The sequence below is a fragment of the Aethalodelphis obliquidens genome, unplaced genomic scaffold (assembly GCF_003676395.1).
Source record: "Aethalodelphis obliquidens isolate GAN/ISIS:26980383/991018 unplaced genomic scaffold, ASM367639v1 scaffold11, whole genome shotgun sequence".
NCBI lineage: Eukaryota > Metazoa > Chordata > Mammalia > Artiodactyla > Delphinidae > Aethalodelphis > Aethalodelphis obliquidens.
The window spans coordinates 17536455-17560866 of NW_020837955.1; the positions used below are offsets into that span (position 1 = coordinate 17536455).

At 42.9% G+C, this 24412-nt stretch overlaps 1 protein-coding gene and 1 pseudogene across 10 annotated transcripts in view; one reads left to right on the forward strand and one right to left on the reverse strand.

The window, feature by feature from the left end:
- Window positions 1–201: 201 nt before the first annotated feature.
- DNMBP (dynamin binding protein) overlaps window positions 202–24412 on the reverse strand; it is a 126333-nt gene continuing 102122 nt past the window's right edge. For 6 of the 10 annotated variants that reach the window (XM_027112292.1, XM_027112290.1, XM_027112291.1 and 3 more), the window contains 11 exons: window positions 19442–19589; window positions 18830–18847; window positions 18264–18463; window positions 16552–16682; window positions 15532–15636; window positions 12836–12964; window positions 8223–8555; window positions 7678–7857; window positions 5987–6185; window positions 3406–3947; window positions 450–2108 (listed from right to left, as the gene is read on the reverse strand). In XM_027112292.1, the coding sequence (XP_026968093.1) occupies window positions 1923–2108; window positions 3406–3947; window positions 5987–6185; window positions 7678–7857; window positions 8223–8555; window positions 12836–12964; window positions 15532–15636; window positions 16552–16682; window positions 18264–18463; window positions 18830–18847; window positions 19442–19589 (2171 nt within the window). In that variant the 3' untranslated portion in view covers window positions 450–1922. The other 4 variants (XM_027112296.1, XM_027112293.1, XM_027112294.1 and 1 more) reach the window with 4 other exon arrangements.
- On the forward strand, window positions 9613–10571 carry LOC113623303 (ORM1-like protein 1 pseudogene; annotated as a pseudogene).

A 24412-nucleotide genomic window follows, 5' to 3' on the forward strand; every position in this document is an offset into this window, starting at 1 on the left:
TTGCTGCACGCAGGCTCTCTCTAGTTGCGGCGAGCGGGGGCTACTCTTTGTTGCGGTGCGCGGGCTTCTCATTGTGGTGGCTTCTCGTTGCAGAGCACAGGCTCTAGGCGTGCAGGCTTCAGTAGTTGTGGCACACGTGCTCAGTAGTTGTGGCTTGTGGGCTCTAGAGTTCAGGCTCAGTAGTTGTGGCACACAGGCTTAACTGTTCCACTGCATGTGGGATCTCCTGGACCAGGGCTCGAACCCGTATTCTCTGCATTGGCAGGCGGATTCTTAACCACTGCGCCACCTGGGAAGTCCCGACAAAATGAGTTTTTGACCTGAGTTTCTTCAGTTAGTCTCTCCCATCTCTTGGGATCTGAGCATCACTGGATTGTCAAGAAGTTACCCCCAGAAACGTGAGAAGGTTCAGGCTAAACATGGAGGGAAATCAAGAAAACATACTCATGGCCCTTAGAAATGCTTTTATTTATAAAATAACTACTCAAATATAAACATCTCTAGATACAAACACTATTCACAAGAGACTCTTGCCTTGCTTCCTTCTGACCAACCAGCAGACTCAGGGGGGCCAAGGAGTTCACAGGTGTCTCCCAATTCATCATAACTTTAAGGCAAAGGTGCATTTGGAGGAGCAAGGGCTGTAAGGCTGTTCTTAATTCCCTTTCTTAAAAGACAAAATTCACGGTTTCCTGTTCCAAGGTAGGCTTTCTTGTCTGGGGCAGACCTTAAGAATCAGAGCCCTGCTCAAATAGAAACTTCAGGGGAAGATTCTTAGTGTTAGGATTAGTAAATATCTTCCTGAGGTGGAGGGAGGCACAATCAGGCACTTTAGATTCTGTTTGGCTTAGACCATGGTCTCTGAAGCACGGGGGCTGATGAAACAGGAAATGCTTATTTCCAAGTCTAGGATGAGCTACTTCTGGAACTGCTTATCCGAATTCAAATAAGACACACGCGTTATGTTTTCTGCATCTGTGGACAGTAGTGTGCTTGGATGAAGAGGAGAGGCATCCAGTCTCCCAGCAGGCTAGACTGGCTTCAGCCCATCGCAGAATGAGTCCCTCTAATGAAATGGCGGGAGCTCTGATCCTGTTCTCCTAGGAGAGTCTATCAGATATTGAGCTTCAGGAGAGAGACCAGGAGACATTATCACACACAGACCATACAAAGCAGGATGACTGTCAGCAAGATGTGGAGGATAGCACCTAACGGGAAGAGAACCTTTCAGATGAAGGTTCAAGGAAAAGAAAGACCCTAAGCATTTTTTAAAAGGAGAAAGAAAGTAGTTGAATTTTGCCCAAGCAATCTGGAAGTGCAGTGAAATAAATAAGAAAAAGATTACAGGTGGTAGCGTTTTAGGGACTTTTAGAAATAAGGGGTGTGTGTGTGAATGTGTGCCAGACACTGAGGTTTTAAAACACCAGATTTGGTACAAGGTCGACAAACTCCTTGCCACATGCAGAGGCACAGCCTGAAAGGGCTCCCAGAGAATTCTTTTCATCCAAGTCGGTTTCCGGTCAGTCGATCATGGCGCGTGGGGCCACCCCAAACTCAGTATGGCACAACCAACGCCAACTTCTTCTAATGTTATAGCACAGCTTCCAGCATATATTGGATACTGGTCTTCTGACTGGAAATTTCTCGTTTCCAAAAGCTGACCCCAGGATTGGCCTCTCTTCTCACGGTCACTGAATCACTTGCAAGCCCCAGGGTCCATTTCAAATTTTAGAAATTCTAGCAAGCATCAAGGTTGACAACCCAATCAAAGAGAGCAAGACTTATCTTGTGCCCCACTGTGCCATGGTTAAGCCATGCAGGCAGGGCCAGTGTCTCAAGAGCAGGCGCCCTCTCAGTGGACACCAGGACCCTTCAGCAGAAGGAAGCAAAGGCAGCAAGGTTGAATGGGAGGCAGAACAGGTTCAGGTGTACTCAGTTTTGCAGATATAATTGGATGGAACATAGCCCTTCTTCCCATTAACTTCGGCTAACCACCATTCTGTATTTCCTGTAACATCTTTAAACTCCAGGATCTTGAGTCTCTGATTGGCTGACACACTCAGCTCATTTGGGTTCCGTGCCTTGAAGGTATAGACAGCAAAATAGACCTGTGTGAGGAAGAGAAAGTGAGTTAGGAAATGGGAAACAGCTTAGAGCAAAGCTGCCCAACAGAACTTCCTGTGGTGATGGGGGACCATCTGTATCTGCACCATGCAATATGTCAGCCCTTAGCCACATGGCCATTGAACACTTGAAATATGCCTAGTGAAATGAAAGAACTTAATTTTAAATTTTGTTTAATTTTACCTAACTTAAATAGCTACATACGGCTGGTGGCTACCCTAATGAACAGGTCAGATTTAAAGAAAACCAAAATTCACATATTTTTACTTTCAGAGTTGCCTTAAAGAGTGAAAGAAGCTGCAGTCAGCATGGAAGATGGATGAGACACGAGGATGCCCTTCCATGCCCCTAACACAGAAATTCTGAATTTAGAAAACTTTAAAAAAACCCCAAAACACAACTAACCTCAAAGTAAGAAAGGATGCTCTCTAGGTGCCCATAACAAAGCTATCATGCAAAGCAAGGGTGGTATTCAGTGATCAGAAGGAGAAGTCAGGAGGCCCGCAGGGGCACAGGGATGAATACACACCCGAAGGCTGGGGTTTAGGACCTGCTCAGGAACTGGAGTTTATGAGGCTAGAAGTGAGCTCCTTGCACAAAGTCAGAATCTAAGAAAGGGCCATTTCCTCTCTTATCACGTCTAGAAAAACTGCCTGCTGGTGGGTCCAGAGCTGGGATGTGCGTCCTGGGCTGTGGTTTGTAACAGAACCACAGAGAGCTCACAGACGAAGGTAAGACACACACACAGAGACTCACTGCTGCAAGTGAGCAAAGGCAAGAGGCAGGTGGCCAGGGATTCCTCAGCTGTGGATGTGAAAGTGGCTTTAAAATATGTAGGTTTAAAATGTTTAAGATACAAAGACAAGAGCAGGCCATTATGAAAAGAACAGGAAAAACTGAAACAGAGCCAGACTTTTATTTCTGAATTCTAGAAATAAACATATAGTTATTTGAATAAAAAACTAAGTGGACGAGTTAAACAGCAGACTTTATACAATGGAAAAATCAGCACACTGGAAGAGTGGGAAAAGCTTCATGGTAAAACCCTGTAAATGCCCCAAGACACAACAGCCTGTGAAGTCAGCCAGGGAAGGGCCCAGAAGGGGTGGAGCTGCCCACTCTTACAGCAGCGAGTTTCCACAAATGCTTTAAGGATTTGTCTGTGAGCCCATCTCCAGGTCACCCCCAGGCCCTGGGTAAGCCTCTGACTCACCCACTCCTGGGAGGGCATCACCTGCATCTGCTCAGGCGCAGTAACCACAGTACCCAGGCCGCACTCACCTGGTTGCCTTCCGCCTCGCTGTTTTCCAGCTGTCCGTTTCTGTCATCCAGAGACAGGGCTGTTCTTGCACATCCTTTTACGAGGTCTCTACCCTGCCCGTTTCGCCCTGGCACCGAGTAACCAGCCATTTCTGGATGCCTGGGGTTTCGGGAGCTCCTCAGAGTGGGAGCAGGCTGCTGAAGGTCTCTGGCAGCGTCTACCGAATCCCAGGGTCCATGCTGGGAGGGGGAGTCTGGGTCCGAGGGGCATCTGGAAGGGCTGCTCTCTGAGTTCAAAGATGCGCTGAGAGTTCCTTGGTCAAATTCCGTCAGTGAAGATGTGTCTGGAGGCTGTTTCTGGGAAGGGCCTGAGCTAAAGGACACGGCCACACTGCTGGGGTTGAAGGTCAAGGTGCCGCCGCTGTTCTGCCGCCGGGGGAACCTGGGGGAGGAGCTGCCGTGCTCCGACTCGGTGGAGGAGTGGCTGCCCACGGAGGCGTCAGAGTGGCTGCGGCGTGCATTGTAGGGCTTCAGGAAGGAGCTGTACACAAAGCCTTTGGTGACTGCGGGCAGGAAAAACAAACACGAAGAGCTTTTCGTGGGAGGAGGAGGGTGGAGGAAATCAGGAGAGAAGAAACTACGGTTTAAGGTCAATAGTGAGACAAAATAAGATTCCTAGAGACAAACAGAACAGACACCATCCCAGGGCACAATGTGGGTGGTAGAGACAAGATGCTGTGGCCTCCTGCCAGTTCACACCTATTACAACCGCACAACAGGTGAGTGACAAGGGGCTTTGCTGAGAATTAAGAGACAGTAACAGAAACAACCACAGACCACATGTCTGAGTGAGCATGAGTAGATGAAGAAAACAGAAGGGCCAGACCATGGGAACAAAGGCTAAGGGGAAGACTTAACTAAGGATGTGTTCAACTGTTCATCGAGTGTGGTAAAAAGGGATTTTAAAAACCATCCTCAGCATGACAGAGCCCCTCGGATACACCTCCCTGCCCTCTCCAACCACACACTTGAATCTCTGTCCCTGGTTTAGGAATGAGGTGGGAATATTGTGAGAACTAGCTGCTTATATTAGTTAGAATACACATCTAACACATGTTCATATCAATAAATTGCCTAAGATGAGGACAGAGAGGGCCCTCAGCTAAAACTTTTAAGCATAGATTAGGGATTGAGATCCCTAATCCATAGGAAAAATTGTTATATTTATTAGGAAAGAATTATCTGTTAAGGCAGGGACCCAGAGTATGTAACCTCGACTTGAGCAAGGGCCATCTCTGTCTTGATCTTTAGAGTGTTTCCTGGACCTAAAAAAAAGGCCGGCCTGCACTTGTTCTATCTGCTGGGCAATAGGGAGGAGTCCCCTGAGCAGATGCCAAGGGGTGGAGGGTCTAAGAGCTGATGCTATGAGCTTCTGGCTACCACTTTACTCACCAGGATTTAGTAGATAAGGAAGAACCCCAAGGACAGGGGGGGCTCAAACAGCCTGGATCTTCACTAGGAGTTCATCTGTCTATCAGTGGCTCTCACCTGTCATCACCCTGGGGGCCCCATCCTTCGTCCTTCCTTTCCCACTTCAATCTTTATTATTTTGGGTAAGCAGAGCAGGGGGCTGGGGGAGGAGAAAAAAATCCACACAACACTTTTAAAGAAACTGAGAAATGTTAAAATTTTCAGTTCTTGTGGTATGAACACAGATGTTTATTATAGAGGCCCACAATCCTTTTCTAAAGCACTCGGGGCCAGATGTGTTTTGGAATTCAGATTTGGGGATTTAGGAAAGGTAATCAAGTATACTACAGATTTCATGATATACCCAGCAGGGTCTGGGTCAACACCCCATAGTCAAACCCATTCATGTTTCTGTAGCAAAACGTATGCGACTAGTCCCACCAAAAGGGAAGAGTAATGATCATAAACAGCCTCACATCATTTGTTCAGGTTTTGTCACCAAATGAGTTCAGATCAGGGCAGGTTTTGGCAAATTAGTTCTGAAAAAAAAACCTCTGATATTTCAAAGCTTTTCACATTTTGGAATTGTTATTCTTTATTATTCTTTGTACGTTGAAAAAAAAATTCTGTATGCCTTCCCCACCCCCACTCCCAACAGAAAAAAAAGCTGTAAGCTGTTTTTAAAGTCATTCCCTAAATAGTCATGAAGTAAAATTGTTTGTTGGTTGGGAGCAGGGGTAACTCAAAAAGCAAACAACCCCTTCTTAAAGGTTTTAAACTCATATGCTCACAAAACACACCTACAGAACTTGTGGTTCACTCAGGTTAGGATCGAGAGGGCAAAGGACCCTTCAGGCAGGATTCACTGCCTGTAAAGGTACAGCAAGGCAAGATCTTGCAAGGTAAGTAATGGAGTCTCCTCTGGAATTTTTAAAAGAACAAAAACAAAATCAAAGACTGGTTTTGTTTCAGTAATGACTTGAGCATTACACTCTCTAGAGATGGAGAGAACTTTTAAGGTTGCTTTTCCCTTTAACCGAACACTCTCATATTTTTCTCTGGCCTACCCAGGATTCAGGCACAGTCCAAATCACTCTTTCAGTTACAGTAATCTGTCGCCTACTGTTCTTACCTCCATTGTCAATCAGCCAGCGGTTCTGGCTGCCCATGGGGTCCTTTTTCTTAATCACGCCCACCAGGTCACCTTCCAGAAGTGAGACGTCCAGGTCCTGGGCAGCATTGAAGTTCCGTTCTGCTTGGAAGAGCTTTTCAGGGGGATACCTTACCAAGAGGGAGGCCCGGAGTTCTTCCGACTGAAGCATGTAACTTGGCTGAAAGGTAATAATAAGAAATACAATCATTAGGCTTCCCTGGTGGCGCAGTGGTTGAGAGTCTGCCTGCCGATGCAGGGGACACGGGTTTGTGCCCCGGTCCGGGAAGATCCCACATGCCGCGGAGCAGCTAGGCCCGTGAGCCATGGCCGCTGAGCCTGCGCGTCCGGAGCCTGTGCTCCACAACGGAGAGGCCACAACAGTGAGAGGCCCGCATGACGCAAAAAAAAAAAAAAAAAAAGGAAATATAATCATCAAAACCCCTTCCTGGCCGTTATCCCAGCAGCTCTATTTAATCCCATATGCTGTCAGTCTCAGAAGTGGAGGCAATGACAGCCAGCTCCCTACTCCCATCAGATGCCTTTGCGCCTCAGTCAGTCCATGTGGCTACAGGTAAAAATTGTAATCTCTTGGGTCACGTTTTGGTGCCTTTGTAGTAAGAAAATTTAACACACCCTTAGTTTTATATCTGTTATCCTGTGACAAAAATATGTGATTAAAGCGCCACCTAAAGAATCAAAATATCTAAGTAATACGAGTAGGTCTTCTTTTATTTTACTGTATGAATCTAACAACTGAGACTTTCCTTATCTAGACTTCATATCTATAAAAACAATATTCATAAAAATAAGAAAAAGTAAACGTGATTAAAAAATCTGATTCCCTCTTTTAGATCATATAAATTAATGTCTATGGGATTACATGGGGCAAAAATATTGTAAGCACAGATAAATCAGCAGTCTTTTAGGTTTTTACCCCATATAATCTGGTATATCTTACCGTACTTTTCAGAATATGCAAGAATCGAGTTCAAAAAGAAAATAACTCCAGGTTAAAAAGTGGTCAGCCATTAACTGTTCGGCAGTGTATCAGATAACCACCTTTTCCAATACATGATCAAAAATAGGGAGCCTGGCAGAATTAACATACCCTTAAGCCAGTTCCTTTCACTGATCAAAGGACTAATATTAATCCTTTACTAACTCCTTTCATTGTATAGGATAGGATCCAAGAATGCTTTTCAGAGGGCATTTTGAAGTCTGTACCAGGAGGCACACTAGTGGTGCCTAGTGATAGTGAGTGAAGGAATGAATGAGAGCGTGATAGATTTGAACTCAATAACCTTTATTCTCCAATTATTATAAAATATTTAAACTCCTATTAAATTGCTCATCTGTAGAGACAGAGCTGAGTCCATCAATATTAATAATAATAATGATGATGATAATAGCTTACTTGAATAATGCTAACTAATAATGGTATCAGGCAACGTCCAAGTGTTTTACATATTTTAACTCATTTGAATCTCAAAACAACTCTATGATGTAGGTATAACTATTATCTGTGTTTTAGACATGAGGAAACCGATGAAGCACTTGCTCAAGGACACAGAGTGAGTCATTGTCAGAATTGGGATCTGAACCCAGGCGGTCTCACTCAGGAGTTCACACCTTAACCACCAGGCCATATGAGCCTCTCCAGTTCCACTCACCAGGCCCAGGAGTGGCTTTCGGGTGGACTGGCGGTCCATAGTTTTCCTGTCAAATGACCTCTTGGTGGCAGGAAGAGACTCTGGGAAGAAGGTGAAAACCTGGAGTTGCTGCAGGACCCTGCTGTGCTCCTCATGGAAGACGGCAATCAAGTTTCCTTCCCTGCCGCTGACTTTGAGTAACTGGAGTCCATGCACAGGGAGAGCAGAGACAGAGGAAAGAAGAGAACACACGTGAACGATCCCAGGACTGGCACAGTCTCCTTAAAACTCCTCAAGTGTAAGCCACCAACACCGCAGCCCAGTGCCCGCAGCCCGAGCTGGCTGGCTCCTCCGGGATCTCTCAGGGTGGAAAGAGAGCTATTTAAAGGCCACAGGTTCCCCGGCTCCATCAAGGGATCAAGAATTCTGATTCCCAACAGGCCTGACCCAGTGACATACTTAATCTACCTAGTTTAATAATGTCTCTGACAACCTGGCTGTGTATTCCCAGAAAAACTCCAGGAGAACTTGGGATTCTACCTCTCCATGGGGAGGGCGGGCCTCACCGAGAGCAACGGCTTCAGCTGCTCCAGCGCCTGGCGCACGAAGTCACAGTGGGCCTCGGCGTAGCCATGCACACAGTTGCTGAAGAGGCCCTGTGCGTACTGATGGAACTTGGGCAGCTCGTCCAGCAGCTGGGCGTTCAGGGCCTCGTAGTTGTTCCGGGCCGACTGCAGCTCCTCCAGGGTCTTCTTGTCCTTCAGCTTCTCTGCCCGTTCTGTACAGTTATAGAAGTCCAGAAGCTTGTCAAAGCGTTTCTGCACCAGCTTGTGGGGCCCCGTGAACATGTTCAGTAACTGATTCAGGGGAGAGATGACCAGCCGCTCTGTCCTCTCTTTCTGTGGGGAGAGAAAGGCACGGTGTTCAGTGTCCCGAATTTGTTATTCTCAAAACTATCTTCAGGTGGATTTTGTTATGTCCTGTACCACCTGCTTTGCTCCTAATGCACGAGCTAAACCCATGCAGATCCGACACCAGATGTACGCACATATTCTACAAAGCTTCTCAGCTTATAACTCTTCACCCAACTATTTGCTCATGCCAAAGAGTGTGCAAAATAGCTGCATAGTTGATAACAAATGCTAAACTACATACATGAACATGACGTTTGCATTACAACCCATTTGTGACCATCTGTCTGGTATCACTTACGTGTACGTGTCTATATATAACTTGAATTTAACTTAATGTTTAGTTGTTAAAAATAGAATTACCATATGACCCAACAATCCCACTCCTGGGCATATACCCAAACAAAACCATAATTCAAAAAGATACATGCACCTCTATGTTCACAGCAGCACTATTCACCATAGCCAAGACATGGAAACAACCTAAATGTCTGTTGACAGGTGAATTGATAAAGAAGATGTGGTACATATATACAATGGAATACTACTCAGCCATAAAAAAAGAACAAAATAATACCATCTGCAACAACATGGATGCAACCAGAGATTATCATACTAAGTGAAGTAAGTCAGAAAGAAAAAGCAAATAACACATGATACCACTTACACGTGTAATCTAAAATATGACACAGGACTTCCCTGGTGGCGTAGTGGTTAACAATCTGCCTGCCAATGCAGGGGACACGGGTTCGAGCCCTGGTCCGGGAAGATCCCACATGCTGCGGAGCAACTAAGCCTGCATGCCACAACTACTGAAGCCCACGCACCTAGAGTCTGTGCTCCACAACAAGAGAAGCCACCCAATGAGAAGCCCATGAACTGCAACAAAGGGTAGCCCCCGCTGTCTGCAACTACAGAAAGCATGCGTGCAGCAACAAAGACCCAATGCAGCCAAAAATAAATAAATAAATAAAATATGACACAAATGAACCTATCTATGAAACAGAAACAAAATCAGTGACATAGAGAATACACTGGTGGCTGCCAAGGGGGAAGGAGGTGGGAGAGGCTTGGATTGGGATTGGGGATTAGCAGATGCAAACTGGTATACAGAGAATGGACAAACAATAAGGTCCCGCTGTGTAGCACAGGGAACTAACTATATTCAATATCCTGCAATAAACCATAATGGAGGAGATGCCGCCGTTAGCTCTGCAGCCACCGCGGAGCTGATACTGCTCTGAGCCAGCCAGCCGCCGAGAGTGGGGTGGCAGTGCAAACATGAATGTTGGAGCTGCCCACAGTGAGGTGAATCCAAATACCCATGTAATGAACAGCCAGGGTATGTGGCTGACATATGCTTTGGGAGTTGGCTTGCTTCATATCGTTTTACTCAGTATTCCCTTCTTCAGTGTTCCTGTTGCTTGGACCTTAACAAATGTTATACATAATCTGGGCATGTATGTATTTCTGCATGCAGTAAAAGGAACACCATTTGAAACTCCTGACCAGGGTAAAGCGAGGCTCCTAACTCATTGGGAACAACTGGACTATGGAGTACAGTTTACATCTTCAGGGAAGTTTTTCACAATTTCTCCAATAATTCTATATTTTCTGGCAAGTTTCTATATGAAGTATGATCCAACTCACTTCATCTTAAACACAGCTTCTCTCCTGAGTGTGCTAATTCCCAAAATGCCACAGCTACATGGTGTTCGGATCTTTGGAATTAATAAGTATTGAAATGTGTTCTGAAATGAACAAAAATTTTTTACAGCTACTGAGTTTTCTGTAAGGAAGGAGTGGTTAGTAAACTGCACTGTTTCTGTGATAATGTGAAATGAGAGGTAGCTACATTGGAGAGCCAACTGCTGGTTCTTCATATGCTGTTTTGAAGTGCAGATTCTTACGAGAAGATGCCTCTGTTTAATGAATCTGGTATCCTTCTGACGAGGGGCTTTAGTTAAATGGCTATAAAGTAAGGGTGTAGTAGATAAATCCAAGGAAATAAGAGATTTATAAGAAACTAAGTCCAGCTTAGCTTATAATGAATGGGCATTATGTTAGGAGAAGAAAATGTTTAATCATTCAGTCATGGTCAGTTTAAGCAGAGTTACATGTAAACCAGAATCATTTCTTTACAAGTTTATTATAGATTGTTTTTATTACCATGCATGTTCCTCTTGTGTTATATAAGAGGATATATACCCTCTTGTTTTATACAAACCAATTCCTACCTTATGAATGTACTTTTTTGGTTTTGCAGGCTCAACATTGTGTTGATAGATGAGTTCATTTTTACATTTATTAAGTTACTGAGTTCATGAAGGTCCACCTTCATGACTGATTGATGACAGAAGATAGTTAGGCATCTTAGAAGCAGCCTCTGAGTCAGCCTTCTAATTTTGGAACAAAGTGGGTTTTGCTGCCTTTCCAGGTACAAGGCTGCTAAACCAGTTAAGAAAATAATTTATTTCTCGTAATTAAAGTATATGGTAACTTAAAGTTCTGCTTATTTGGTTGAGCCATCTAATTGTTGAAGTCTGCCATTCTTTAGCGTTGGAAATTTAAAATGGACAACTACATAGCCAACCTGCGATCTGGCAGAAACTGCTTCTCTAGCAATACTATCAGAGTGAATAATGGAGTCTTTTTTTAGCAGGTCTGCAGTAAAAGGTATCTTTCCTTAGTCCTCCTGCTCTCAGTCTCCATACTTTGCCCATTAATATTTTGCCTGTCAATGCACGAGTCTTAGTATAGACAACTCAGAATGGTTAACTATTTCCAAAGCAGCAACCATATTGAATCCTTGTGACTTAAGAGAAGTTTTCTATAGTTGCTGACATTAATTGCAAGAAATAACTATATTCTACTTTGAGAAGTAAACATGTCAAAAGAAAGTTCTGATATGTGACGAAACTGAAACACCTAGAACATTTGTAAGCAAAACTGAGTGAAAAGAATTATAATACCAACTTAAAAGTCAATTTGTTTCAAACTGACTTTTGGAGGTAATGATCATTGTTTTGTATTTCAAAAGTATTGAGTTTAGAAATCAGTTGTATGATAATGCCTTTGTATGTTTGTCTTTTCTCATGTATTTTTAAATAACCAGTAATCTATACTTTAATAAATTTTTCTTTGGTGTAAAAAAAAAAACCGTAATGGAAAAGAATATAAAAAAGAATGCATATATATGTGTAACTGAGTCACTCTGCTGTACAGAATTAACATAACATTGTAATTTAACTATACATCAATAAGAAATAAATTTTAAAAAGATTTAGTTGTTACATAATCTGGGGTAGAGAAACTTTCACACACCCATCATACCTCTTCTACTCATAACTACTTAGTAATGCTCTGTTTTCACTTTTCAAAAGTTTTTGTCTAATTCTTTCTAGAGGGATAGACATAGAGGGCACAATATTGACACAAAAGAACATAAATAGGTGCTTAGTAAATTACTTTTAATAAGATGCTACTGTTAGAATAACCGTATGTTCCCCCAAGTTCCCCCAATGTTTTCTAAAGATGCTTCAAGCATCCAGAGATCTCCAAGAAGCTATCAAAGCCCACCCATTTCTACTCAGGAGATATATATAGAATATATATTTAGAATTCCCCAAGCAATTTGGCATTTAGTAGTCTTTATAAAATAGTTTATGCCATTTCAAAAATCTATTTGTTAATCTCTTAACTATGCAAAAATATTCCGTTTTAAGTTATTAGTTCTTCAGTTGTTTTCTTTTGATCAGTTATCAGTAGTGATACCAGATTAAATTTCCTGGTTTTCCTTTATCCCCTGAAACTGGGCTGATCACAATTATAAAAAAATCTATTTGCAGGGCTTCCCTGGTGGCGCAGTGGTTGAGAGTCCGCCTGCCGATGCAGGGGACATGGGTTCGTGCCCCGGTCCGGGAAGATCCCACATGCTGTGGAGCAGCTCGGCCCGTGAGCCATGGCCGCTGAGCCTGCGCATCTGGAGCCTGTGCTCCGCAGCAGGAGAGGCCACAACAGTGAAAGTCCCACGTACCGCAAAAAAAAAAAAAATCTGTTTGCATACATGCAGGTCCTATCTGTCCTTTCAGCTGATTGAAAGTCAGGTTCTGAATATAAAATTCTGATATGAACTTAGCTAAAGAACACTAGGATTCCTGGTCCATGGAAGCGTGTCTCTATGGAATTAACTTTTCCATGAGCTGGATGTTACAGAGAACCCTGGGAAGAGGCCCAGCCTGAAAAAAGTGGGCTGAAGAGTCACTTACAAAATTTGTGAAGAGCTGGTCACTGATGTAGCGATGCACCTTCTCGAACTGTTCCAAGTCTCTGTGTCCCTTCTCCATGCACACATCCCACATGCTCACGGCAGCCACCACCTTCACACATGCGGATTCCTGCAGCCAGTTACAAACACAGGTAAGACCAGACAGAACTTCTAGCCTCCATCATTCATCCTAGATAGCAGTTAGCAGTCAGAACCAAAGCGACCTGCCCGTCCAAGGGCTGTCACCCATTGCTAGGGAGACAAGGCTTTTTAAGAGTTGGGTGCTCAGGTGTATACTTGCTACACATTTAGATAACATGGGGAGAAAACAGCCAATAGGGAGATATAAAAATTAGAGGAATTGTAGGGTAAAGTCCTAAGGCAAGGGAACCATACTTGGTCAAATCTCTCGCTTTAAGCCAATGTGTTCCTAGAAAGTCTTATAAGCCCTCAATTTTACTTGATCACATTTTCAAAACATGAATGGAGAGAGTTTGCTATTTAAAAGAAGTGTCGGAAGCACTTCAAATCAGTGGGTATTACTCAATAAATGATAATGACAGATAACTAGATAAAAAACAAAAAGTTGGATTCCTATATACTAATATAAATTCCAGCTAGATTGACTAATATAAAAAAATAAAATGATAAAAGTACTGGAACATAGGACATCTTTTTAAAATTATCTTGGAATGGGAAAGATCTTTTAAAGTATGACACAGAACTAAGAAACCAAAAAAGTTTAGTTAGACTACACAAAAATAAAACTCTTCTACACAGAGAAAACATTTTAAGCAAATTCAAAAGTCAACAAACTGGGGCAGGGGGTATTTGTAAGCCAGCATCTCAGAAGAAGGGCTCTTTTCTCCAACATATACAAAGGTACTACCAGTCAATAAGAAAAAGAACAATAAATCAATAAATAAGGGCCCCCAAATACAGACAAATCACAGAAAAAGAAATATAATGATTTAAACATACAAAACTATCCTCAACTTCATTCATAATATAAGAAATGTAAATTCAAACTATATTAAAATAGCAATTTTTACCTTTCTTGCCAGCAAAGATAAGACATTTTGATTTTGATAACACTGTATGTTAGCAAGGGATGGGGAAACTGTTTCATACATTGCTGGTGGGGAGTTTTCACGGGTATGATATCTATGAAATTTGCATTGCTTTATGATTTGGCTCAGAAAATCTAGTACTCTGGCCTTCAGGTATACTCACATAGATCAGAAAAATGATCTACATGCAAGATATTTCTCGTGCCAATGTTTCTAACTTTTTGCAACGACTTAAACATCCATCGATGGGGACTAGTTAAATTTATTATGGCATGTCCATAACAATTAAATACTATGCACTTGTAAAAAAGAACAAGGCAGCTCTGTGTGTGCAAATATGGAACGATTTCCAAAATGCAAAACCCAAGGTGCTCAACAGTGCGTGTGTGTGTCTCTCTCTCTCTCCCTCACACACATATCTCTGACAGAAGAATCTGATAGATGTGTCCGCCTCTATAGATGACTAGGAGACAGGGGAGGGGGAGGAGTTATTTTTACTTTATACTTACCCCTTTGGTAGTTTTTGAATTTTGTACCATTTTACTTAAAAAAATAATAATAATAATAATGATTTTTAAAAAGCAAAGGATCTCTTTTAAAGGAAATTATTTGTTTCATGGGATGAGATTTTCCTGTGTGAGGGACAGGGGTACATGGTATACTTACATAAACACTATTCTATTAAATCAACAGAGAAATTACAGGTTTTAAGAGAAAGGATTCTAGTCCTGGTTCTGATTTCATGAAGGAAGCACTGCCTGAGGGAAGGAAGACCAGGGCCCGCCTGATCTCCCAAGTTCTTGCAACTCTCTAGACCTATTCGTGGCTCTAACAACCTTAGAGGCCTATGTACAGTTGTAAATAAATATTATTATTAGGAAGCACACCCCACAGGAACCATTCTCTTACTATTTGATCTTCAAAATGATTTTGACAAAATGAACTGTCACAAGTGCTTCTTCTATAACTGGGTACAGGAGACAGGGGGAAAAAAGGGTGATGAAGCTCAAAAGAGAGGGAGGAAAGAGCTAGGTCCCTTTACTTTGAATACAACAGTACTAATCTTCTGACATTGTTTAACTTTTAAATAACCTGTAAGAGGGCCTTCCCTGGTGGCACAGTGGGGTTAAGACTCCACGCTCCCAACGCACGGGGCCCAGGTTTGATCCCTGGTCAGGGAACTAGATCCCACACTCATGCCACAACTAAGAGTTCGTGAGCCACAACTAAGGAGCCCACGTGTCGCAACTAAGGAGCTGACAAGCCAAAACTTGCTCACCTGCCGCACCTAAGACCTGCTGCAACCAAATAAATAAATAAAACAATAACAGGAGGATATTCGTTCAGTAGTTATATCTGTAAGAATCCCAATAAAAAGTCTGTCATGGCATACTGGTCATTTGAGTCCAGGTTATTCCACATTCATTAAGCAATATGCTGGATGAACAGGAGAGCGGATGGAATTATACCATATGTGATTCCTTCTTTTTTTTTGGCTGGGATCTTAGTTCCCTGACCAGGGATTGAACCCAGGCCCATAGCAGTGAAAGCACCGAGTCCTAACCACTGAACCACCAGGGAATTCCCCACTGTACATGATTCTAATGAGAGTGATGTCTTTACTCACCCGGATATGCTGGAGGTAGAGAGACAGGTCTCGGATAAAAGATTTGATCAATCTTTCTTGCATTCGGAAGTTTTTCTCTGTTTCTTCAAATACTTCATCTTTAATCTGTTCAAAATAAAAAAGTGCTGTTAGCAAATTGGGACTCTCCCTCAATAGATCTTATTGGCAAAAGCATCTTTCTTAAAGCATCTTTTGTTTAAATTTTAAGCCTTTGATGTTTCCCTGAATCATACTGAATTGGATTTGACAGAGCTCCTAAGTACACACAGGCCCTCCTGGCTCTAACTGACCCCCTCTGTTCCTGATGGAAACCCTTTGCTGGTCAGGCTGTTTGCTTCACCAGTATTGTTGCCTTGCCTGGCTTGCCCTCCTCTCTCCCTATGCCAAACCTGCCCCCCTCCTTTAAGACTCAGATTAAATCTCTTGCCAACACGAAGCACACTCTCACGGAGCTCCAGTTTTTTTAAGTACCACAGCGTGTAGAGAACAAACTACAAAGCTTAGCAACTGATTCTTTAGCTGGTATTTTCCACTGACTGTATCACATACACATGGTTCAGTGCATGAAGTCTGGAGACTGGATCTACTCTGTTGATAACTGTTTTACAAATCACTCAAACCTTAGACTTTACATTTCCTCATGTGTGACATATGGTGTTGAACAAGGTGATCTCTGAAATCCCTTCTAGCTTAACATGTCTACAATTTTAATTTTGTCTCCCCAAATAGATTATAAGCTCCTTATGGGTGTCTAAAACCATGATAACTATTACATGGTGACCGATTTGGCCTCCTGATTTGCCTTTATACACACTGTAAGCAGCTCACCAAGGCTCGGATGGAGGGTTGGGTGGATGGATTTAAATGAACAGTAGCTGCAGGGTCCTGTATCCACCAGCTAGCAAACACCAGGGGAGGTACTAAGAGGGGAATCTTGCCAATTCACACCATGCAGGCTGCCCCGTGGAGCCCTGAAAAGCAGCCAAAGACAGGCTGAACCTTCAAGCGCAGGAACCTCACCTGTGGGGCAAAGCCAGTGAGGTGCTTCAGGTGACTGCTAACCCGGTTGGATTTCTTGATGATGGAGTGGATGTTCAGTTTAGAAATTTTCTCCATGAGGCTATCTTCATCACCCTTTCGGTACTTGAGGACTGGGGAGTGAGTCAAATTGGTGAGTGAAGAAAGCCCTCTTCTGAGCATGGACAGACTACAAATGAGACTAACAACCCAAACTAGAGCTAGTGCTTGTTTTCAATGAGCTTATAACTGAGTACACAAAACGTTAATCCAAATCACCATTTATGGACAGATCGGATACCTGGAGAACAGCAGAGACTGTGCGCAGACTGGAGAAGGTTAGAGATGAGGAAGGAAGGTCACAGAGGTGTAAGGAACAGAGCCTAAGATTTGGAGTCAAGGAAACCTGAGTTCAGTGCCTGGGTCTGTCATTTCATCAAGGTGTGGCCTTAGGGAATTCCCTGGTGGTACAGTGGTTAGGACTCTGCACTTGCACTGCCAGGGCCTGGGTTCAATTCCTGGTCAGGGAACTAAGGTCCTGCAAGCCATGGGGTACGGCAAAAAAAAAAAAAAAAAAAAAGGTGTGGCCTTAAATAAGCCACTTAACTTCTCTGAGCCCCATTTTCCTTTCCAATAAGATGTAGAAAGTAACAGTACCTGACTTATAAGACCACCTTAAATGGTCTCATATACAAACGAGATATTTATATACAATCGTCTCATACTGAAATGCTGTGCAGGAGTTTTTGATTAATCTATGTGTCATGCATCAGGCACAGTCTGCAGAAAAGCCTGGAAATAAGAGTAAAAGGGTAGCAAGGGAAGGCTGGGTGGTAGCAAAAAGGCACACTTTACTGTTGTAGGAGATGAAGATGACATTACATGAGGAGATATGAACCAAGACAAAGGGCCAGATGGCCAGAGAGCTTTAACATCCACAGTCAACATTAAACACGGGTGTCATGGCTGAAGCAGAAGGGGAAAATGATTTTAGATAAATATGGAGAATAGTGGAGAGACAGGCAAAGAGGCTATATTATAGATTCTTTGAGGATATGAATAATAAATCAGTTTAGCATGGTCACCATGCTATACTCATTGAGTGTTCAAAATCAAAGCCTCAACAAGAGATTTGATGAGACAAAAGAAATGGTTCAGTTTGTTCTATATTATAAAGAAAGAGAGGGTGTTTGGCAACTGACTGCACAGTTCTGTGGGGGAGGGGAGGGGCACAGACCAGAGGCAGGACTGATGGGACCAGGGAGGTGGGCAAACCCGGGTCTTCTGAAAGAACACAAAAAAGTTCTAGCTTAAGTGGAAACACTGAAATATCCAACCAGACGTGCGGAGCAAACACATGTAAGCATGGACTGAAGAGGACTGCCTTCAGTGAGTTGAGAAGGCAATCACTCATGCTTGAAGGAACTCTCCTGATCAGCCATTCTCTAATAGGCCTTTGTATCTCTTAGGAAAGACTCATTGCTATAAGCTTTATCACAGGTGCCTTATTTCCAACATGCATGGTTGTGCTTTTATTATGATCACTGTTTTTTTTCTTTCATTATCTCATTTTCCCCAAATTCTATTACCATTTCTTCATCACAGCCCTATTACCTACCATCTGCCTGTCCACCTCTGGTGAAGTAATTAATTCTTTTGAGAAGGAGAACATTCTCAAGGGTATACCTCCTTTTCAGCAAGTATGCTTTTCTTACCCAGGTCCTTTCGACGTTTATATTCATTAATGTTAACGTTGATTTCCTTGACTGCAAGGACTGCACTGGTTAAAGGCACTTTATCTGGGTGGGACTCGGGGGTGGAATTCAGCAACTCCATCAGCAGCAGTGGGTAGCGCATTACTCTCTGCACTGGTTTGATGAGGAAGGAGCCCAGGTTAATATAATTTGTGCATCCCCTTCAAGAAAAGGAAAAACAGAGACTTCAGTCAACTGTCAGTAACACAGGGCCTACAGGTAGTATTTGTTATTCCTAATATAGTTCCGTTCTTTCACCCTACTTCCCAACTTAATTCATTCACATTTACTGGGCACCTAATAATCACCAGGCAGTGTTCTAGGTGCTGCGGATTTAGTAGTGACCCAAAAAAGTCCCTGCCCTAGTGGAAAGAGGCAGACAATAATCAAACAAACATTATATGAAGTGTCATTAGGTGGTAAGTGCTACAGAGGAAAGTACAGCAAGGCAGGTCTACTTCTAGGTTTCTGTCTATAAAGGAAGAAAATAATGAAACAAGCTTCTGCATCAAGTGGCAAGAACTTACCATTCATTGTACAGGCTCCTACAGGGCAGTGAGCATGAAAAGAAGAAACAACTGATTAAAGAAAATACTGATGCTGATTTTCACATTCCTCTCAGAACATATTAGTCCAACTAATGCCTATTAGCTGGGCAGACAAAAACCACATGGGACAGAAGGGGAATTGTGAATGTCTATGGTGGCATATCTAGTCTATTAAAAAAAGTCAATAAGCCCTTAACTTCACTTTGACCTACTTAGACATATATTATATCCTTATAGCCTGCCTCCCTAAGACAGGAGACTCTCACCTGATGGTCAAGAATAACTGACTTTATCTTCTTACCTTTTCTCTCATTTGGACCAAACTATCTTCCTGGCAGCTTCTTACCTGAAAATGCTAACTTAATACTTTGTGTGTATAGATAAAAGTGATTTTAATGGATAAAACTACAAGCAGGAAGCTACTTAAGATTTCCATGATATAGAATGGGAAAAGGCAAGTTACATAATAGGACCTACGATAATGTATCACTTATGTTTAAAATATGCTAGATCCATAACATAGACATGGGAGTGACTTCCAAAAGGCAGAACTGAAGAGCTATGATGGAATGAAGTGCTCAAAACTCCTACTTAAGATCTGCCAAGGAGTCCTGAAGATGCTTCTGGATCTTCTCATCCTTCTCATATATTTCCAGCAATGAGATGGCCTCATCATGATTCTGGCAATAAACCTTGTATGTTCCTTCAAGCTCATCTCGGTGATCAAGAAACACCGGTCCTTTGGAATATACACAAACATACAGTGTTTTTTAGTAACTTTCTTCTCAGCATACTAAATGGAAGGTATATAACCAAACTTTAATACCAGATAATCCTATCACAAGAAATGAGAATAAGACTATCCTTCAAATTAATATGATATTTCCATGTAACAGCTTAAAATTCTACTTAAAGCAAAATTTAAGAGAACTATCTCATCCATGTATTTATTTTTCAGAACGCATACACATGCACACGTGCATGCACACACACACAGCTGGTCCCTGAAACAGAGTCCAGTCCCTTTTCCGTCAGGCAGAGTAAGGCATTTGCAAGTACTCTCCATATAGGCATGTGATCAGAACCTGTAAAGACCCCTCAGCTCTCTAAGCCCCAAATCTCCACATGGGTGAAGAGATCCTTCTACGGCAGCAGCTTCCAACCTTTTCTTTGCACGTAAATACACAAGACTATGAAGTTTATCATATTAATAAATATATTAATTTATAATATAAATTATATATAAATATATTAATACTATATTATATAAATATGAACCCTCTGAATCTATGATATAATAATATATGTACTTCTTTATAAAGCACTGAATAGCAAAACATTGCAATGAATCTAATAATCACCATAATTTCAAAGTATGATGAGTGACACAAGAAACTGGTATAACGTGTTGCTTCTGGTCATTGATGGAATTTCGAGATACTGCAACAACTTAATGTGATATGAGCAGGTGACTTCAGTTGGTGACAAAGTCACTGTTCCCTACAGTCATACCTTAAATCAATGCTAAATTTCTGTTATAAATAAAGAAACTTCTATACAAGTTGGTGGAGTACTTGAAATCTACTCATGGACCCCTGGTCTACACCATTTGGGCATAGGAATAATTCCTAAGCAAACTTCCCCGGAGCAATTTCATTTAGATCAGCTGCCTGAATGTGCCGATTCCCTGAATTGTTAAAACTGCTCTTCCTCTTGCCCCTCTTCCCTCTGTGTACCTGGTCCTTCCTTCTTCAGCTTGCACTGCTCCCCAAAAGACAACGTCCTCTCATCCTTGAGCTCCTCCCTCAAAATATGACCCTACTTACTGCTTCCCCTATAACTATTTCTCCCAGCTGCTGTGGGCATAAGCCCCTTCCCTCAGGGAACCCCATCCCTTTCTCTACAACGTCACCTCTGTTCCCTCCATGTTGTGTCCTATGGAATTCCCTATTCTCGTGCAGAGCACTTTCTATTTAAATGAAATGTATTTCCTTGATTATAGCTCCTTCCAAAAGAGAGCCTTGACTGTGTCCATACAAACCACACTCGTGCTGCCGTCCAACTGGCAGCCTTTCTTTGTCTAATCCTGTGACTCAACAGGCACAGGAGTTAAGAGTGGGGCTGCTTCCTTTTGATGTTCAGGGCCACTTTGGAATCCCTGAGCCACCAATGTCTTTATCCAGTTTCACCATCCGGTCTTTGCCTGTCTTCTCCCCTTCGTCTCCATTCCCCACCAGCACTCCCAGAACCTTCACTCTCACACCGGCTACACTGTACCTCCTCCATTCATGGGTTTTACCCTCCCTAATGGTGACTCTTCTACATCAACTACAAACTAACAAAGCTACAACTTAATTTACAGTGTCTTTCAAATTTGGGTCAAAACCCATGAATGGGTCATGGAATCTACTTTATGGGTATGATCAACACATTTTTGAGGAAATAAAATGGAATAGAAAAGAACAGAAAACATTGAACACAGTAAAAGTAAGCACAGACACACACACAAACATGTATCCTGGTCATTAGGTAAAATGTATTTCTTTCTGTGGGACATGTTTAAAATAATAAAAAAGCCAGTTCCTTAGATATTACTACATATCCAGAGTCTCCTGGTACTTCTTCCTCATCTCAACCTCCTCGTCTTCTAAATCATCCAAGCCCTGAACACCTACCATTCTCTCCTTCTCTGTGGACCCTGTCCTGGCTGTAACTAGAATCCTTCTCCAATCAGGCTTATAAGTTAATTCAATGATGCTTTTTCCAGCATCCTGGATTACCCTGGATTTTCACCAAGTTATCCCCTCACTGTATACTTTTCCATTTTTATTCCTGGATCATAAAAACTGCTTGGAAGGCATACTTTTTTTTTTTTTTTTTTTTTTTTTGCAGTACACGGGCCTCTCACTGTCGTGGCCTCTCCCATTGCGGAGCACAGGCTCCGGACGCGCAGGCTCAGCGGCCATGGCTCACGGGCCCAGCCTTTCCGCAGCATGTGGGATCTTCCCGGACCGGGGCACGAACCCGTGTCCCCTGCATCGGCAGGCAGACTCTCAACCACTGCGCCACCAGGGAAGCCCTGGAAGGCATACTTTTATTAAAAGGGGAGTTAAGGCATAGTGCAGAACAGTCTGAATAGTATGCTACTGTTTATATAAATTTTTAAAGTGGGGATGGGGGACCAGGGTAGAGAAATACATATGTAATTGCTGTTATGATAAACTATCTCTGGAAGGAGATGTAAGAAAACTGGTAACATTAGTTGCTTCTGGTTGAGAAGAGCTGGGTGGCAGGGGACAGATAGAAGAGTTTTCATTAAGCAGTTCTTGGTACCTTTCAAATTTTGTGTCACGTGAATGTATTAAAAATAAGTTACATTTAAAATATACTCAGGGTTTCCCTGGTGACGCAGTGGTTGAGAGTCTGCCCGCCGATGCAGGGGACACGGGTTCGTGCCCCGGTCCGGGAAGATCCCACATGCCGCGGAGCGGCTGGGCCCGTGAGCCATGGCTGCTGAGCCTGCACGTCCGGAGCCTGTGCTCCGCAACGGGAGAGGCCACAACAGTGAGAGGCCCGCGTACCGCAAAAAACAAAACAAACAAACAAACAAATATATATATAATAAAATATGTATTATATATTAAAATAAATTAAACTTAAGCAAAATAAAACATTGCTTATGCAATTCATGTCAATCTGCCCTTTGCTAGTGGCTCAGCGAAGCTTTAATTTGCCTTCCCTGACTTCTCAGAACCTTCCCTTATCAGACATTCAAAACCTTGTCCTTTATTAATTCCCCACTGAATGCACTGCTTGGCCTCCTGGTGGACCAAGACTGGAGCTCCCAGGCTGGTGCTCTCATCCAACCTCGGCTTCGCCTATTGCATACCACGGTCACTGCACACTGTCCCCCCTTGTAAAGCTCTGAGCCGGGCGGTTCCTAGGCCCTCTCCTCCCCCATCCCCCGCACGCCTTCAGCTCATCTCAGTCGGCTACCTAAATCCTCGGTTGTCTTGGGACAAGAAGGGGAAGGGAAAAACAAAAATAAACAGCTGATATTGTAGGGGGGTGAGATTATGGATATTCTGTTTTCATTTCCTCTTTTATTGTTGTCATAATACACAGGTAATAAAATAAATTGAAAAAATGTTTGATTAATAATTAATTCCTTTCAGATACCAGTTTCTCTCATTTCTTTCATAATTCAAATTAATAACCTACAGATACTTATTTCAAGTGCCTTATGAAATCCTATAAATTGGCTTTTATGCTTTATAGGGTGACCCCTATAAAAATGGGGTCACCATGGCTACCTCTAATCAATGTGTGCTTCTTCTTCCTCAACCTCCCTGACCTCTGACCTCTCCAATTAAACTGAGAGCAGGACCCCAGGCTTCAGTTTCTCTTGCAGCTGTTCTGTACAGAATTTAACAGCCTATGCAGAGATGACAGAAAAGACCTGAGTCTGAATATCAGTCCCATCAAGTACTAGCCATGTGACCCTGAGCAAATTACTTCCTGCTGTAAGTCTCAGTTTCCAGTCTGTAAAGTAAGATTAATAGCAGCTAAACCTCATAGGGTTGTTGTAGGCAACAAGTGTGATAAAGCTTGACATACCTTGAAAGGTTGTGTGGAGTACAATAAACACCAGAGAAATGTAAGTTGCACTATCACCTAACATCCCACAGCCATTCCTGCAGGAGGGCAGAGCCGTGACTGTTCTTATGTCCATTTCTCTCCCAGGTGAGTCAGGTCAACACCACCTAGCCTAAGTCAACATCATGAGCCTACTCCCCTCTCTAGTGATCTGTGTAGGCATATGCATGTGACCCAGCTCTGGCCAATGAGAAACAAAGAGAATTCTGGTGAGGGGGCTCTGGAAAGGCTGCTTACTATTAAACGACACAGGGTCAATTTTCCTTCTGCTAGACGTTGTGATGTGTGTAGTGGAATGGCTAGAACTGTGGTAGCATCTTGTCACTATGATTCCAATAATATAGCAAAGTGATAAGATGACCCCTCCCACAAGGCACCAGAGCTGGTCTGTATGACCAACAGAATATGGCAGAAGTGATGGTATGTAGTATCTGAGATCAGGTTATAGAAGACACTGGGGGGACTTCCCTGGTGGCACAGTGGTTAAAAATCCTCCTGCCAATGCAGGGGACACGGGTTCAAGCCCTGGTCCAGGAAGATCCCACATGCTGGGGAGCAACTAAGCCTGTGCACCACAACTACTGAGCCTGCACTCTAGAGCCCGTGAGCCACAACTACTGAAGCCCGTGAGCCTAGAGCCCATGCTCTGCAAGAAGAGAAGACACTGCAATGAGAAGCACCCCAACGAAGAGCAGCCCCCGCTCGCCACAACTAGAGAAAGCCCGCGCACAGCAATGAAGACCCAACGCAGCCAAAAATAAAGATAAATTAAAAAAAAAAAAGAAGACATTGGCTCCCATCTTGAGCTTCCTCTTCCTCTTGGATCACTCACTTTGAGGAAAGCCAGCTGCCATGTCCTGAGGTCATGAAGATGGTGAAGAGGCTCACATGACAAGGAACAGAGGC